The sequence below is a fragment of the Dryobates pubescens genome, chromosome 1 (genome assembly GCF_014839835.1).
Source record: "Dryobates pubescens isolate bDryPub1 chromosome 1, bDryPub1.pri, whole genome shotgun sequence".
Taxonomy (NCBI): Eukaryota; Metazoa; Chordata; class Aves; order Piciformes; family Picidae; genus Dryobates; species Dryobates pubescens.
The window spans coordinates 6,870,617-6,888,465 of record NC_071612.1 but is presented as its reverse complement, the minus strand read 5'-3'; the positions used below and the strand labels follow the sequence as shown (position 1 = coordinate 6,888,465).

Below are 17,849 nucleotides of genomic sequence, written 5' to 3'. Positions count from 1 at the left end.
AAGCACCATCAGGACCTTGGTGGGTAATTGCTTTTGGGGTGTATCTCTCCCTGGAGCAGTGCCTTGTCCTTCAGGGTGCATCCTCAGCCAGTGCCTGTGCTCCCATGGGCAGCGTGACTGTACCAGGTCTAGCAGGAGCTGGTAAGCATTGGCACAGGTGGACATCAAGGGTAAGCCAGGCATGCACCAAGTGTGGATCCATGGTGGGATAGCACAATATCCAGGCTATCCCAGCTTCACAAACTGACACAGTTTGAGTTGGTTGGAATAAAGCCAGCACAGGCCTAGGAGTGCCAGCATTGTGCTCCCCAGGCTGCTGTGCAAAGGGAGGAGGAGTGTCAATGCCACATTGCAGGAGCTGCTGCTTCCAGGCTGAAGCATTTTCTTCTGTAGTTGTTATGGTATCTGCAGACATACATTATTCATCTTACATATAATATGAACACGTAATAGCATTTTCCATACTGTGTAGATGGCTTTCTAGGCTGACCATCCTCACTAGTGAGGTAACCCCAGGGGAGGACCTGGCCCATCTGTTAAAATCTCGCCTTGCATGGTACCTTGTGCTGAACTCCTCTTCCTCTCACCTTGTGGACTAGCTGCTTTTAAAAGCATCACTTTCTTGTTCCCTGTGTTTATTTCTTCATAGCTATGCCTCTTGCTGCTTTTCTGTGTCTGCTTCAATTCTTCTCACATCCTTGATCTTAATACAGGTGCCAGAGCATCTTGCAAGGGTATTGTGCAGGCTTGAATTCCATATGACAGTTTGTAGCTCCACATGGCTCTTTGCAGAGGTGCCATACATCCTTTTTGTGCCTCTGGTTCTTCAGAGGCAGAATAGATCCTGTTGGAGGATGTCATGCAATAAAAGAGGTTGTGGATGTTCCCAGCTAGCAAAGTTAGGATCCACTCCCTGTTCCTTGTGGGGTTTTTTCATATTTTGAATGCTAATTATATAAAAAAGAAGTGGCTTTTCTGAAGTGCAGTGATAAATTAGATAGGATTGGTGTGGCCAAGGGTATTGCTTCTGTTTAAAACTAGGAAATTGCCCACAAGGAAGATTTCTCTGAAACCTTTGAATGACTCTGAGCACAACTGTCAGGGCACTGTTCTAAGAAAGGGTTTTCACCTTTTAATTAGCAAAGTATTATAATTTGTATATTACTAATGCTGATTACTTATTAAAAATTAAAAGATGCTGTTCTGTATTGGCCAAGAGGATTTACAGATGTGATGTTTCAGCTCTGGATTTTAATAAATTGATATCAATTAGTGGAATGTTGGATGTAACCTAGAGGGCCTGAAAATAGCTGGGTCTGCTGCGGAAGGCAATTCCCTTCCAGTTCTCCATTGCTGTAGGAAGGGATTTAATGTCAACATGATACTGAGATTCCTGGAGGAGTGTGGTCCTAGTCACTGATAGGACCAGCAACTTCAGCTCCCTTGGGATGCTGTTCTCTGAGAACATGTAGCAACCTGGAGAAGAGTTGGAGAAGAGGATGCTCAGGGGCGACCTCATTGCCCTCTACAACTACCTGAAAGGTGGTTGTGGCCAGGAAGGGGTTGGTCTCTTCTCCCAGGCAACCAGCACCACAAGGGGAGACACAGTCTCAAGCTGTGCCAGGGGAGGTTTAGACTCGAGGTGAGGAGAAAGTTCTTCACAGAAAGAGTCATTAGCCATTGGAATGTGCTGCCCAGGGAGGTGGTGGAGTCACCATCCCTGGAGGTGTTCAAGAGGACATTGGACGTGGCACTTGGTGCCATGGTCTAGTCATGAGGTCTGTGGAGACAGGTTGGACTCGATGATCCTCGAGGTCTCTTCCAACCTTAGTTATACTGTGATACTGTAACCTCTTCACATGCTGAAGATTTGCTGCCTAGAGGCATAATTCTCCTAACTGCTTTCTCCCTGACCTCATGAGAAAGTCTGTGGTGTCAAACCAGTGTGAAACATGTTAAGCCCATTCAGGAGAACAATCTCTGTAGGTCTCTGGCTGTGATAATCTAAATTTCACAAATACCAAAATGACCTATGATGGGCACCACTGCAGTTTTCTCTGACTTGGTCCTCAAAAAAGTGGGATCTGTAACTTTCCCTCTAGGTTCTTTGTCCTCCTTTTCTGCTGCTGTTTAGCACAAAAGGGAATCAATCTTGCACTTCATGGCCAAAGTCCCTGCTTTGCTAGTTTTCCCCTCAGAGCTTCTGCAGAAAAGCATCTGTTGCCATGCTACTGTGTGAGCCAGCACTGCAATTCAAACTCCAAGGGATGCCCCAACCTCTCAAAAGTATTTGTTTTGGAGGATAGCAGTGCAATTTCAAGCTGCATCTCTGTGGCAGGCTAATTTCTTTCTGAATATGGTTTTCTTAATGAATAAAAGTGATCATCATTCACAGGATGAGCTGTAGCTTCTCTTATCTCTATGTTTGCCTATATCATCATCCCTACCAAGCATGGTGCTGGTCTTTGTTTCACCACCTGGTCTCAGCCCCTGGAGAGTATCTGATTTTGTGTCAACAGGGAAACCAGCTAGGAAATTTTAAATTCATGGCTCCAGGAATTATATACCTATATTATATGCAAATTGCTTTAGCTTCAATGGTGAGAGCCCATTTTTAATTATGAGACAAGTGTATCTACCATTAAGATTTTAATCAAAAGAGGAAAATTCAAGGCTCTGTAAGAGCTCTTTTCCAGGATGACCAGGATGAGTTAATTGCAACTAATTCTCGCTGTTTGGAACTGAACAGTAGTTTATTATTGTGCATAGGAAGTTCAGGTGATTCTTTTCCTGTTAACTGTTGTGAACTTCAGCACATGATAAGTTGTAAGGAAACACAAGCAAGCTCAATGCCTTGGGCTGCACAAACCAGCCAGAGCTCCAGTTTCTTCTGCGGTGCTGCAGCTCAGCATATACTGCACACATGGCTTTGAACATCCTTATGCAATGCCATAAGAAGAGGGTATTAAGGCATGCCCAGAGGTCGGAGCCTTTGGACAGCTTAGTTTTTAAGCTCTTTTAGTGTCATGCACCTCCCATGGATGATCTTGCAGAGGGATTTGCAGGGTTCAGAAGTTCTCTGGCCACAGATGGAAAGGATGTGCCTCTCAAGTGGCAGTGCTTCACCATCCCTTTTCTTAACAGCTTGCAAAACATTTGCAAAGGCAGGCAGTGCTTTTTTTCCTTCCCCTCCCCGTTTTGCTGAATCTGGTTTTTCATTCTCTTTGATTTATCATTACACATAAATCTGGAGGTATCTTTGCACAACCTGCTAGAAATCTGCATGCTGTGTTTGCTTGTCTCAGCTTTCCTCAACCCTGAGGCGCAGCCTCGCAAAGCTGCAAAGGGCTACGGTGGTAGGCAGGTTGGTAACTGATAGGGCATGAGGGTTGTCCTCCTCTGCTACACAGGATCTGTGCTGATCACCAGCCTGCCCTTGCCACACCACCAGCCTGTGCTGGGTGATTTGTCAGCATTCTGCAGAGGAGCAGCGTGGACCCATGGGTGCTGCTGCTGGCTGCAAGGACAGGAGAAACCTCTGCCCGCAAGTGCTACCAGTGTTCCCCTGAAATATATTGGAAACCAGCACAGGCTGTGGGATAAGCAGTTATCCAAAAGGCAGCATATAGACTGGAGTTAATTTGAGAGTGTGTCTTTTGACCTCACCTGGTGAAGCAGGCACAGTCCCAGCATCTGTGTTGGATGCAGTGGCCAAGCCCAAGCGACTGGTGAAGCAGAGATCGATTGCAGTGTTGTAAGACTCAGTGCTTGGCTGAGGAAGAGCTGCTCTGCATCCTGGGGAATATTTTCACCCATGAGTCTAGCTCAGCCCTGAAGTTTGTGAACCGTGAAATAAGATTTCTCTTACAGAGGGAAGCGTAAGCCCTTACTGAATTACCCAACTCCTCTCTGCTGTTCTAAATCACACACTCCAGGACCCCCTGACTGCTCTCTCATGGCAGCAGTGGTTCATTAGATAACCCAGAATAACAGGAGTGGGCACCCATCCATGGCAAACAACCAACAATTCGCAGCCACAGCTGGAAGCAACTGCATTTGTACAGCAGGGCTGATTTTACCTACACAGGAGCAAGAGTGTTGCCATCTTTTGGGGTGCTGGGGTCCCATGCTGCGCTGGAGCAATAGGTGTGGATTATAATTCCTTGAATTTAAAGCAATGCTACATTGTGCTGGAGATACTCTGCATGACTCTGAGCCTAAAAATCTGCTTCAGGGAAGTCTGCTGAGGAGAGGTGGCCTTGAGCATCCCTGTCACACAGTAGCATTAGGAGAATGATCCTTCCAGGATGCTTGGGGATAGCACAGTATTGCAATCTCAAGAGCCAGTGGCAAGTACATGTCCTGCTGGGTGCCTCTAGCTCTTCCAAAATACTCTCTTGAACAACATGAGTGATGACTGCTGAAGCCATGGTCAGGCTGTGCTGGTGCTGCCAGTTTTGCTGACATGAGGAGATGTGTACCATAAGGAAGCTGTCTTTGTTTCCTCTTTGTTCCCATTTCAGATCCCAAAGCAGCTGCTGGTCCATGGGTTGTAATTTGCTGCTCAGAAGATTAGCATATTGCCCAGGTGCCCTACTGAGGCAGCTTAGCATCCAAATTGGGGAGGGAATGTTCAGATCCTCCTCTGCTGTCAGCTTCAGAGACACTGGCAGAGGTCAGGACCTCAAGCACTGAGCTGCCTCCCTCATGCTGCCCTTTGCTACTCCTGGAGAAGAATATTTATTGTTGGTGGGAAAATGATGCTACAGAGCAATCTGTGACATGGAGTGTGTCTCAGGAAGCTGTGTGTGGTTCATGGTGCTGCTTTGTCCTGTCTCTTGTCACTTTATCTCCTACAACAGTAGCTTTCCTGTAACAGAGAGCTTCCATGCAATGAGTCACTTTGGGGGCCATGTGTTTGTTTCAGCTGGAGCACCCCACTATGCTTATGCTACAAGTTGTAAGTACACGTAGACTGATAGATTAATTATTGATGGGGGCTTATGAATTTTTCAGTGTTTTCTCTCATGCATAACAAAGTAAAGCCACCTTTTATGAGACAAAGATATCTCCTAAAGCCCTACATCAAAGCTGCAAAATTGTCACCCATAGTGTGATCTTGTTCAGCCTTCATGTTTGCTTTGAAATACTTAATCAACCATTTGCTGAGCTACAGGGCTCCCAGCATGTCAAAAGATGAGCTCCTTGAAACTTACTCTTTGAGGCTTTTGGCACCTCTAGCCAAATACATGACACAGGTATTTGACTGTGTTAATTATTTTGGGTGGACTTAAACAGGGCTTAGAAAGGATATGAGTGGATCACAGCTTTTGTCTTTGCCCTCCACCCATGGAAAATAATTCACAAAGTGGTGTGCTGGACACAGGGACAGAAAATTCATGTTGGAGACTTCTAAACATGCCCCCAGCCAGGGCAGTCCCTGCTTGGTAGCAGCCTGTGTGCTCCTGCCTTCAGCTATACAAGAGGGATTGTCAGTCCCCAGGTGCCAGTGCTGTCACAGAGGGAAACCAGCGCAGATGGTGGCTGCAGATTTCACGGAGACCTGGACTAAAGGCATTTATTTGCAGAAGGTGAAGAGCTGGGTTTGTTTCTGTTCCCAGTGCTGCACAGAGCAGGTCACTGCAGCTCAGCATTCACATTACCAGAGCATTTAAAATGCAGTTTTCCAGAACCACAGTGCAAATGGCTCGTCCTCTGCTGGAGCATGAGGCACAGAAGGACAGCTGCATTCACCACCTCGTTGTAACCTTTCTCAAATTGAAGGGAAATACCTTCAGACATGTTCCAGTTATGCTGCAGGAATGTGAGTGCTGTAACAATTGCTGCCCTTACTGGAAAGCAGAGATCAGCAGCAACAGTGACTGGCAGGAGGGGTTCAGCTGTTCAATGATCCCAGTGGTTGCTGGCTGGGCTGATGGCAGTTACACCAACAGCACCTGTCAGGTTCATGGCACATGGCATAAATGCCAGGCTGATTGTTGAAGGTTGTATCTCTGTGTTGCATCCTGTCATTATAAAGCCTTGTAGCCTACAAAGTTATTTCGTTATAAACTTTTGAGGTATTCAGCAAGAGGTGTCCAAGAATAGAATAGAATAGAAGGCCAATGGCATCCTGGCCTGCATCAGAAATAGTGTGGCCAGCAGGAGCAGGGAAGTCATTGTACTCAGTACTGGTTAGGCCACTCCTTGAGTACAGTTCTGGGCCCCTCAGTTTAAGAAGGACATTGAGACTCTTGAACATGTCCAGAGAAGGGCAACGAGGTTGGGGAGAGGCCTTGAGCACAAGCCCTGTGAGGAGAGGCTGAGGGAGCTGGGATTGTTTAGCCTGGAGAAGAGAAGGTTCAGGGGAGACCTTATTGCTCTCTACAACTACCTGAAGGGTGGTTGTAGACAAGTGGGGGTTGGTTTCTTGTCCCAAGCACCCAGCACCAGAACAAGAGGACACAGTCTCAAGCTGCACCAGGGGAAGTTTAGGCTCGAGGTGAGGAGAAAGTTCTTCACAGAGAGAGTCGTTAGCCGTTGGAATGTGCTGCCCAGGGAGGTGGTGGAGTCACCATCCCTGGAGGTGTTCAAAAAGGGATTGGATGTGGCACTTGGTGCCATGGTTTAGTCATGAGGTGCTGGGTGACAGGTTGGACTTGATGATCTTTGAGGTCTTTCCCAACCTTATTGATTCTATGATTCTATGACAAGAGCAATGTGATTTCTAACAGTGCAGAGCTCAGAGCATGCATAGCTCACCTCTGTTTGTTAGAGTATCACCATCAGCATGTTTGGTGGCATGGCCAGATCCACTCTTCTCTCGCTGCCCAGCTGAGTGCTGTGTACAGTGTCATTAGTGCCACTAACGTTGTCCTCAGGCTGGAATGGTCAGCCCTGACTGCAGCCCTCTCGCTGTGGCTGATGGCATGAGGGTTGTACCCTACTTGGTCCCCTGGCCAGTTGGTCAGTCTTCGATGTTAATTTGAGTGAAACTGCTTTGGGCAGAGCACAGAAGGGAAGAGGAGGGCAGCCTTCGATGCCCCAGCATCACATTTGGAGCCGGGGCTGTGATTATAAATGTTTTGGCTTTAGGCTGTGATAAACTGAAGTTGGAGCATTAAATATATAACACTTTGGCTCCAAAACCAGAGAATTTAAAGTCTCCCTTAACACTGTTCATGTCCTTGAACTGCCTCCAGCATTTCCTGGGGTGAGTGGAGGAAAGCCTGGGCTCCTGGTTTTAGATACTACAAGGCTTAGGTTGGTGATACGTGGGAGGTCTCTGACACAGCAAACAAATAGTTTAGGCATGGATTTGGAAGGTGCCAACGTGTCTTATTGCAGATAGTATCACACAGGTTGGTTTGTTTTCCTCTGCTTCTGCCTTTCAAAATTGTAAAGAGATTGTCTTCCATTTCTCTGGGATAACAGGAGTTAAGTCTCACAGTGAATTTGTTTCAGGGTCTTGGAAGCAAAGGGTCTGCTTCTGCAGACCATCAGCTGATTCTTACCGGAGATTAAAACTGTTGAACATGCATGATGAACACTTCTAACCTGTTTCTTTCCTTTCCTAGTGCCCATTAAAAAATATTCCCTATTAACAGTTTATGTGTAAAACAAAAATTCAGCTTCTGCAAGATCTTTTCCTTGCAGTTGATGGGTCACCAGGGCTTACAGTAGGCTCATAGAATCCTAGAATTGTTAGGGTTGGAAGGGACCTCAAGGATCATCTAGTTCCAAGCGCCCTGCCATGGGCAGGGACACCTCACACCAGATCAGGTTGCTCACAGCCGCATCCACCCTTGCCTTAAAAACCTCCAGGGATGAGGCTTCTACCACCTCCCTGGGCAACCTGTTCCAGTGTCTCAACCCCCCTCATGGTGAAGAACTTCTTCCTAACATCCAGTCTGAATCCACCCATTTCTAGTTTTTTTCCATTCCCCCTAGTCCTATCACTCCCATACGCCCTGAAAAAGTCCCTCCCCAGCTTTCTTGTAGGCCCTCTTAAGATACTGGAAGGCCACCACAGGGTCTCCTCGGAGCCTTTTCTTCTCCAGACTGAATAGCCCCACACACCTCACAGTGCCTTCAGCCCTGGGCTGGCAGCAATGCTGGTCAGTTTTGAGTTCCACTGAGAATGTGATTTAGGTGTATTTGTTTGGTTTTCCTTCTTTCACTTTAGCAACTGTTACACTAACGTCGATAAGCTCTGCGGGGCAAGGGGAGAGAACTAATGTCGTATGCCGGTGGGAGTATGAAAGCAGCTAATTTACCAGCAGGCAGCTGGGTAATGATCAGTTGAGAATTGCAAATTATGTACGTCACACAGTTGTGGCACGTTGCTGAAGAGAAGCCCGGTGCCTGTGACAAATCATGTGTATACTGAAATGTATAATACTTTTCACATTCAATTGGCTGGGGCAACCTTAATGATTTATATCTTTGCTTTATTCAGAGCAAACCCATAACAGAGTCATAATGCAGAACAAAACTAATTCAAGCTTCTCTTCGACTTTGTAAATCATTTATGTATTTGGCTGTCATGTATTTGAATATAAAGTGGGCATGCATATGGCAGGAAATAAATAGCTCATTCTCTAGTTAAGGAATTGAGTTTTAATGATATTAAGGTCTGTGTTGCTGTACTTGGATGTTTGGTCTTGCTTCAGCAGCACGCTTTACGTTTGCCTCTTGCCTTACTTCACAGAGGTTTTATGGGCACCAGCCTCACTCTCTTGAAGGCCTAATGTAGTGTTATGACTGTGTAAAACTCACTCAGCTTGGTTTGATGGCAGCAGGAGCCTGTCCCAGGCTGAGGAGCAGTCAGTGGCTGAGCTGCTGGGCTGTTACTCTTAGTCTGCTTAAGTGTTCCAGGAGGACAAGCAGGGGTTGCATCAGTATCCTTTTCACAGATAAGAAAATGTCCTGTTGCCCACTGCAGTGACTGCTTTCCCAAAGGTCAGGTTTTGCCACAGAGCTCTCACACAGAGTCTTTGAAAGTATAGCCTGGTAAGATTACTTTTTCCCCTTTAAATACCAGGTTACCTGGCTTGGCCTTACTAATTAACCTTGGGAAACACAGCAGAATATAGCCTTGAAAGGAGCACATTCCCCACTCAACCACAAGCAAGGAAGCCACTGAGGGTGATTGTTGCCTCCGAAGAAAAGTAATCTTCTGCAGTCAGATCTTCCCCTGACATGGCTTTTGACACCTGTAACATCACTGGAGAACATCTGCAAAATCAAGATAGTGCAGAAAGTGTGAAGCAGTTTGCTGGCTCATTATCCCTCCACAAAAACAGCTCTCCTCCACAGCAGCATCCTTGATTTCTAAATTTAGGGCGAGAGTTATTTTGGGTAGCATGTGATTAACCTCAATTACTGTAGCTTGGATAGAATTCAAATAATGCCCCCTCCTTCAGAGTTGCAAAGAAATGGAAATCTGAGTCTGTACATTTCCTGTGCTTAGTGAAGCAGCTCTGAGAGATGTTTGCACATTGGTGGAGGTTTCTCCATGAACAAATGAGGACAGCTGATCTTGAAAGGTGCCGGTGCTCTATGGTTCTGCATTGGCTTTGGGACCAGGATTGTAAAGATGAAGGCAGCAGGTTATGTGACGCAGCTGATGTGAATGAAACCTGTGTGGCCACAGCAGAGATCACTGAAGCTGCAGTGGATTTGGGTCGTGGTCAGGACACTTTGTAGTTTTCCTTCCTGATTTCAATCAGTCATGGAGGCTAATCAAAACTTAAACTTTCCCTCAGTCTTCACTGTAATGGATGTCAGCTCTCTGGAAAATCATCAGTGTTGAATCAATGTGCAAATACAATTGTGCATGTCTGCAGACCTACACAAGTGTGTGCATGAGAGGGAAGACGCAGGATGCACAGACAGACACCCAAGAAGATGCTGTGGAAAGCAGCAGTGCTGGGGAAAAGTGGTGCAGCCCATCCAGGGAGTGCTAATGGATGAGATCATCATTCATCAGGCTGAGAATTGAAACTTTGGTTTTTGCTGTAGCTGTAACTTTCCAGTCTGCACTGCACCAGCCAAGCCTTTCCTCTGTCAAGCAGTTTGTCTCCAGAGGAGGATAAAACCCAGGAAGGTGGTTAGCACAACCCCAAGCCAGCCAATACAGCTCATTTCTGTGTAGCAGTCGGTGGGACAGCTGACTGACAGCAGGTTGCAGCAATTGCTTTTCCTGACAGGCAGAAGGGACCAATATTTTTGCAAATGAAGGTGGTGTTTATATTGAGGAACAAGCCCTGAAGTCACATTTGCTCAAAGAGGTGAAGCAAAACTGTGAGGTTTTGCACCAGATTTGGCTTAGTTTGGTGCCTCATGGCAGTACTGTGACCACCCAACTGCTGCACAATTCTAGCCTTGTGCTGTGGCCACTAAAGAGTGGCTAGTCTGGAAAGCAGCTATAAAATTGCCACCTCATTACAGCAGCTGTCAACTTCTTTGGGGACTAGTTGATTCTGTGCTTTTTGTTGTTCAGTAATTTATGTCTGTGTATTCCCACTAAAAATAACAGATCTGCTCCGAGCCCTACCAATGGGAAACTGTTTGCAGCAGTTACTGTGCCCCTTCCATGTGTTCTGTAATTACTTGCTTAACTGGTAGAAACAACATTTTTACCCTCAGAAGATATTTCAAGGCCAGGCAGACACTGAACCATGGGGCTGTGGGCAATGTGGTGCAAAAAAAAAAAAAAAAAAACAAGAAGAAAATCTGCTGAAGGCTGCAGGAAAAGCAATTGCACAAGTTGGGTGGTAGCACAGGGATGCAGCAATATGGGGGAAAGAAAATAAGCAAATGCTATCGCTGTGCAGATCTGCTGAGCTGCCTTCTGTCATTTTCTGGATAGCAAGCAGAACATGATGATCTTTGACTTGGGGACCTGGAACTGCTGTGTGTCCTGTCCTACCACAGTGGTGCTGTGGCTGCCTAAGCACCAGCAAGGTGATGGTCTCTGGAGGGCACCCCGCTTTTCAGGGCTTCAGGTGGTCACCGGTGTAGGCTTACTGGCTCACAGGGCACAGTGGGTGTAAGACCTCAAGAGGAGGATGCTCAGCCCCAGGGAGGCATCTGGGCAGGCATCAAACCAGGGTCCCACACAGTCCCCTGGTTGTATCTCTCTTGGCTAGTGAACACTGTATGTGTCCTTTGTTGGGGACTTGAGATGAAGATGCTCAGCCCCAGGAGGCAGCTGGGCAGGCATCAAACCAGGGTCCCACACAGTCCCCTGGTTGTACCTCTCTTGGGACAGTGAGCACTGCACGTGTCCTTTGCTGGGGACTCTGTCCTAGAGCAGAGTCCATCACCACTCCATCTATGCTATACTTAGTTGAGGGTGTAATATCTTCATCCTGAGCTGCTTGTGAAGGTGCTGCACTGCTTGATTTCTCACCTTGATTTGCCTTTTGCTTTTATACAGCTGGACAACCCAGACGAGCAAGCCGCACAGATCAGACGCGAGTTAGATGGACGTCTCCAAATGGCAGAGCAAATTGCCAAGGTAAAGAAAAAGAAGTCTTCAGTGTTAGTAAGCTCTTAGTATAGAATTACATAAGCAGTTTGATGCAACCCCCAGGTCCTGTCCTTCTCTCACAGGTCTCTTCTCCCAGGTAAAATATATAGGATGTTTAATTTTAAAAATTAGCAGATTTTTAACTACAAAGAAAACAAGAGCTGCAGATGAAGCTCTTGTGATGTGCATTACTTGGGGTGCCCTGATGAGCTGGGAGAGGTTAGGCTCCTGCAAAATCCCTTATGAATCCTCAGTGGTGGCGGAAGATACTGTCCTGAAGTGCTCCAGCTAGATCTGCAAATGCATGTCTGAGCACCATAAGGCAGTAAGGCAAGTGGTGGCATGTAAACAGGATCCAGGAATTGCCCTGATGGAGTTTGTGCCCATTTGCTGGGAGCCACAGTTCCCTGCCCTTAGGTAGATGCTGCCTCAGGAAAGGTGCTCCAATTGTGTTGTCCCAAACAAGTCCACGCTTTACCCAAGAGCAGTCAGGCTACCACTGCACCATGCAGACATCACTGCCATTGAGAGCAGCAGGTGTGGGACCTCTGAACAGTTTTCATGAGGCACATAGCTAAACTCTTCTGTAAGGGACAGCTCTCTAGGAAGAAATCACACCGTCTCACAGAACGGATTCACGTGGCCTCTGATGGATCATAAATGGTCAGAAACTCTGAATCCTGTTGACATCAGTACAGCTGAGCTTTTTCCTTGCCTCTAATCAAGTGCTCTAAGTCACTACTCAAACCCTGATGGGCCTGAAGTCTTTGGTAATGATCTATCTGGCTGTTCTTGATAATCAAGAAACCATTATAAGAAGGAAAAGAAATAGGTCTAATCAGAGAGACATAGCTGAGGCTACAGTCTTGCCTTTCAGCAGCTGTCCTCCCAGCACTGCTCTGTGTCCAAATTGGTTCTGTTGTTTGTTTTTTTTTTTCTGAGAAAGGTAATATCAGAGCTGTTTGCAACCATCCTGGTATCCTTGAGTGTGAAAAGCAGAGAGATTTCATTTATGGTCAGGTGTTAGCAAGGATGCTGGCAGCACCTGCACAGTTCCTGCTCACTAATGCTTCCGTTAAGCAGCTAGAGGCGTTGCATCTTTGGGAAGGTAGGTTCTGGTTTTCCCCACTTCAGAGACAAAAATAGCAAGGTGGCCAAGGACCATGTGCCCAAATGATGGCGCAGTGAAGCAGCAAACCAACTGCAGCTCCTTTGTTCAGCAGCTGGCCCTTTGCCATTTGACTGTTAAGAAAACCTACAGCATTTTTTATTTGTGGTAATAAATGTAAGTCCCTGCACAGAGTGCTGCTGCTCTGGTTCTGAGAAGGGCAGCCAGGCTGACATTGCCTGGTTTCATAGTTTCATTTTCTCTTTATGGCATGTGGGACAACAGTATGCATAGTTCAGTAGCAGGCAGCTTCATGAATTATTTTTTGCAGAGGAGAATTTACTATTTCAAATCCTTCCCCAAGGATGCTGAAAACAAACCGTGCCACTGCTGGCCCTGCAAGAAACAGGCAGGGGAAAGCCCTCAACACAACCTGACATTTTCCTGTGCAGAATTCATCTTTCAAAATACAGCTGTGCAGCTTGGAGGGTGGTATGGAGTAAAATTGACTTACCTGTGATACACTTGGCAGGTATTGATATTTAATCTCTTTCACAGTGCTGCTGCAGGCTTTCTCTTTAGAATGTCATATCCCTTTAGCACCTGCCTAGAAGAAACCTTGTTCTTTCAGACCCATGAATACCATCTTTTGAAGGCATCCAAATGACCTTTTGAGTCCTTCTCTGTATCCTACTCTCTGGGCAAGGCTGCTTTTCCTCTAGCATAGAGCAGGCTCACAATTCAGCTCAGGGAAAGGATAGCATTTCAAATTTTATCTCCAGTTTGCAGCTTTTAATGCAGATTTGCTGCCCAGAGAGACTTAGTGCTCATAAAACCAGCCCTGAGGTGGCCTTCTTGGAGATTCCATGCTAAAGTAAATTAATGCCTCATTAATAAAGAAATTTTCAGTGGGACATTTGTACTTCAGAGACAACAAAGGCTATGGAGTCTTGTGACCTTGAACAGGTCACTGTGCACACCAGCTTTCTTGCCTCTGGATACTGGGGCACAGCTCTGTGTCTTTTTACCTCCTTGTGAATCCAAGAGAGAGCAGCTCAGCACAGTGCCAGTGCAGCATTAGGCAGGGTTCCCCACTGAGCCTGACTCCATCAAAGCACATAAGCCCAGCCTTGGAGCCCGCCGGCTGGAAGTCAAGCAGATGTTTTAGAGCTGAATCTGGACAAGCTTTTCACTCTGCATGTTGTGCTTTTCCAGCAGCTCAATGAGGACAGCATTACAGCTGAAAGCTTAGTGATGCCAAGGCATCACTCTATTTTTCTCTGCAGCAGTAAGTTCTCTGATCTCCTCTGGTGTCTTTCCACCCATCCAGTCACCTGGCCTCAAGGGCAACGAGGAGCATGTGAGACTATGTGATGGTACCAGAGCAGTATGTCCATTTGGGGTTGGACCCACTCTGTTCCAGCCTACTGCACTGGTCATTCCTCTGAGTCTCTTAACTTAGCTTCTCTCCACACCTCTCCCCATTTCTGGTCCTTTCCATGCTCCAAGTACATATGGAAATGATACCCTTTCTTGATTGTTCCTTCCTCCAAATTTCCCCTAGCTCTATCTCCAGCCTGATGGGTGACTTGGGATCACACAGGCATCTCTGCATTCCCATCACTAGACCCAGTCCTGCTTAAATTGTTATGTGTTAAGTCCAGACTACCCGGTCTTATCCTTAGTATGGGAAGTTGCTGGTGGCATACAGTGAAATGTCTCAGTCCTTGCTGCACTTCTGAAGAGGTTTGTGGGGCCAGTGTCCGAATTGCACTCCATGGAGAGATGAACAGCAGCAGAGTCCAAAAGCAATAATGTTTGAACATAATTTGCAGCAGTAGTTCTCAAAATTTACAAAGCAGTTGTAGGCTTTTTTTAATTAGGGGTGGCTTGTAACTGATATAATACATAGACAATAACCCAGGCTGAGTAGGTAGTTTATCTTATCAGAGGTCTAATTTACATGAGGGAATTGCCTCCCGAGATTGAGACTGGAAGCAGAAGACTATATTTTAGCTGCTTAGTAAAGTAACAAGGGCTGCTGTGACCTGTGCCTGTAAAGGGTAAACTATTGAGGCCTGATGCAAAAACCAGTGCAATACTTTCTCAGCATCCTGATGACAGCCTTCTAGAAGAAACATGACCTTGTTTTCTTGTCTTGCATGCATTTGATGAACTGCTTTTTACAATATTATGAATTGCCACTAAGATACTTTGCACATCAGCATCAAGTTCCCTGGCTGCAGACACTGCTGTGCAGTTGTACACCTTGCACCGCCTCTTATAACCCACTGAGAGATGTTCAAACCGTGAGCAGATTAGGGGCATGGGCAGAGCTGTCAGAAGGCTCAAACAGGTAGTGCTAACTAAGCTGCAGCATGTGCAGCAGTTCAAAGCTGAGAACACACGTGAGAAACATCACATCTTGCTCTCAATGTCACCTTTGGTTTTAATGTTTAAAGATCTTGTTAACAACAAGCAGCACTGGAAGGTCTCACAGTGAAAGGTTGTCTTGCTAGAGGGAGACATGGGCACTAGCAAGTAGTGAAAAGGGTGGCTTACCCCTTTGTCCTGCTAGAAGGAGGACCATACATTCATACCCACGTGTTGCTGTTTTTTCCTTCCTTGAGTTCCTTTCACACCTAGAAAAGCAATGGAGATCGGAAGTGTTTTAAAAAGAGCTGGCATATATTGGTAAACAAGTGCCTAATTGTGAGCATCCTTTGAATCATTAGTAAATTGCTGTCAGTCACAAAGTTCAGCTCAGGTCTGGCCTGGACTGTTTGTAATTTTGAATACCTATACATGAAGAAGGCCATTAGCAGAAAAAATCAATGATTTGCAAGTGCAAGAAGCAATAAAGTTGGATAAGTACCAAGCAGTAATTCTATGAGAAGCCAACAATGATGTTTCTACATTGCACAGGGGGAAGCTGTAATTTGCCCTCTGATTTGTGGGAGTTCCTTGCTCTCAGACCTCTCTGCAGGTGTTCCTGGGGGATTCTCCCAGTGCAGCACATGATTGCTGATTGTCACAGCCATTCACTCCGTTGTTTTTGTTTCCAAATCCAAGGAGCGCAAGTTTCCCAAGTTTGTGTCCAAAGAAATGGAGAACATGTACATTGAGGAGCTGAAGTCTTCTGTCAATCTTCTGATGGCAAACCTGGAGAGCATGCCCGTGTCTAAAGGAGGCTCCGAGTTCAAGCTACAGAAACTAAAACGTAGTCACAACACCTCAATAATTGACATGGGAGAGGAAAATGAGAACCAGCTTTCCAAGTCAGACGTCGTCTTGTCGTTCTCCCTGGAGGTAAGCTTCACACACGTGGCAGTGTGCACAGTTCAAGGGAGTGAAAAAAAATCACAGCAGCCAACTTCTCCTCAGTTCAAACTCACATTAGGTGGAGAGAATTCAGTAGAAATCTCTTTCTTATCTCCATAGGAATGGCTCCTATCTGAGTTAGCAGGAGCTCTGCCTATGGTCAAATACTGTGTCTTTTCTGGTGTCTCACCATCTTGTTGGAACAAACTGTGTGAGATAAACTGTCTGGCATTTCCTGCTGACTATATCATAAAATCCTAGAATTGTTGGGGTTGGAAGGGACCTCCAGGATCATCTAGTTCCAAACCCCCTGCCATGGGCAGGGACACCTCACACCAGATCAGGTTACTCACAGCCACATCCACCCTTGCCTTAAAAACCTCCAGGGATGAGGCTTCTACCACCTCCCTGGGCAACCTGTTCCAGTGTCTCACCACCCTCATGGTGAAGAACTTCTTCCTAACATCCAGTCTGAATCTACCCATTTCTATTTTTGTTCCATTCCCCCTAGTCCTATCATTACCTGACACCCTGAAAAAGTCCCTCCCCAGCTTTCTTGTAGGCCCCCTTAAGATACTGGAAGGCCACCATAGGGTCTTCTCAGAGCCTTCTCTTCTCCAGACTGAACAGCCTCAACTCTCTGACTCTGTCCTTACAGGAGAAGTGCTCCAGCCCTCTGATAATCCTCATGGCCCTTCTCTGGACATGCTCCAGCATGTCCAGATCCTTCCTGTAATAGTGGCTCCAGAACTGGATGCAGTACTCCCAAGCGTGGTCTCACCAGAGCAGAGTAGAGGGGGAGAATCACCTCCCTCGACCTGCTGGCTATGCTTCTCTTGATGCAGCCCAGGATGTGGTTGGCTTTCTGGGCTCAAAACTCTGCTTCATTAACTGACTTCATGCAACTTGTTGCTGAGCATATCCCAATAACCTGGAGCCTGCATTGTCCCCAAAACCAGTGCAATAAATGTCAGTATGTGTAATTATTGCCAGTCAGAGATGTCACCGCATTTCCCTGCGTGCCTTGCTGCCACTTTGGAGAACTGTTAAAACTTGCTGGAGTTTGAGTGCACCCAACAGATTGGCTTGCTGTTTGTGTGGAAATGCTGTGTTTTGCTGGCTTGCTCTTTGCTTTGTGTTGAGCACCGACTTTCTGCTCAGCACTCTGTTGAGCAGTTTGTACAGCCCAGGGGAAGGCAGGGTGCTGCAGGGGCCTGCCCTTACCTCTGACAGGGGCTGTCTCAGTCCTGGAAGAAACGTTGCTGCTGTAGCTGTTTTCAGCCAACTTAATCATTCTGTGCAAACGTATTTGCAGTCTAGGCAAGACATTTACTCCAAGGAGTCATCAGCACACCCATACAGAATTGTTGTTGTCTGTCAGTGAGTGGGTTTATGTTACGTTGTCAAAACAGCTACCAGGATGGGGTCAAAAATGTAGGATGCAGGAAAATAAAAGTATTCTATTTTTGTTCAGTTTCCTGTTTATTTCTTTTCCTAAGGCATCTCTCATTATATATATCATGCCAATGCACAACTTAATGCTAGCTGTTCAGTCTCAGAGTTTAACTCATTAGATATCTGAAACCATCTTTAGAATATTCAGCTCAGTCTTATATTAAAATAGGGCTGTGAACCCAGAAATGATGCCTTCAGCAGCAGCAGCAAATAGAGCCTGAATTCTAAGCATTCCCATGTGGAGGAGCAGGGAACTATCACAAAGCAGTAGACCTCTCTGTCGCAAAAGCCTGTGTGGCATGTATAGCTGTGCAAAAAGGGACTTGCCCTTACAATAGGATGTGTCAAACACTTTGCTCCAGCTGAAACCCCATCTGGTGGGAAGCAGAAGCTCAGTGAAGCAGTGACTTCAGGAGCTGGCAGGTCTGT

At 46.3% G+C, this 17,849-nt stretch overlaps 1 protein-coding gene across 12 annotated transcripts in view; it reads left to right on the top strand.

The window, feature by feature from the left end:
* The window catches only part of CADPS (calcium dependent secretion activator), a 230,486-nt gene that overhangs the window by 77,880 nt on the left and 134,757 nt on the right, over window positions 1–17,849 (top strand). For all 12 annotated transcript variants that reach the window (XM_054160939.1, XM_054161022.1, XM_054161013.1 and 9 more), the window contains exons 4-5: window positions 11,444–11,524; window positions 15,717–15,953. In XM_054160939.1, coding sequence (XP_054016914.1) covers window positions 11,444–11,524; window positions 15,717–15,953 — 318 coding nt within the window. The remainder of the gene's footprint in view (window positions 1–11,443; window positions 11,525–15,716; window positions 15,954–17,849) is intronic.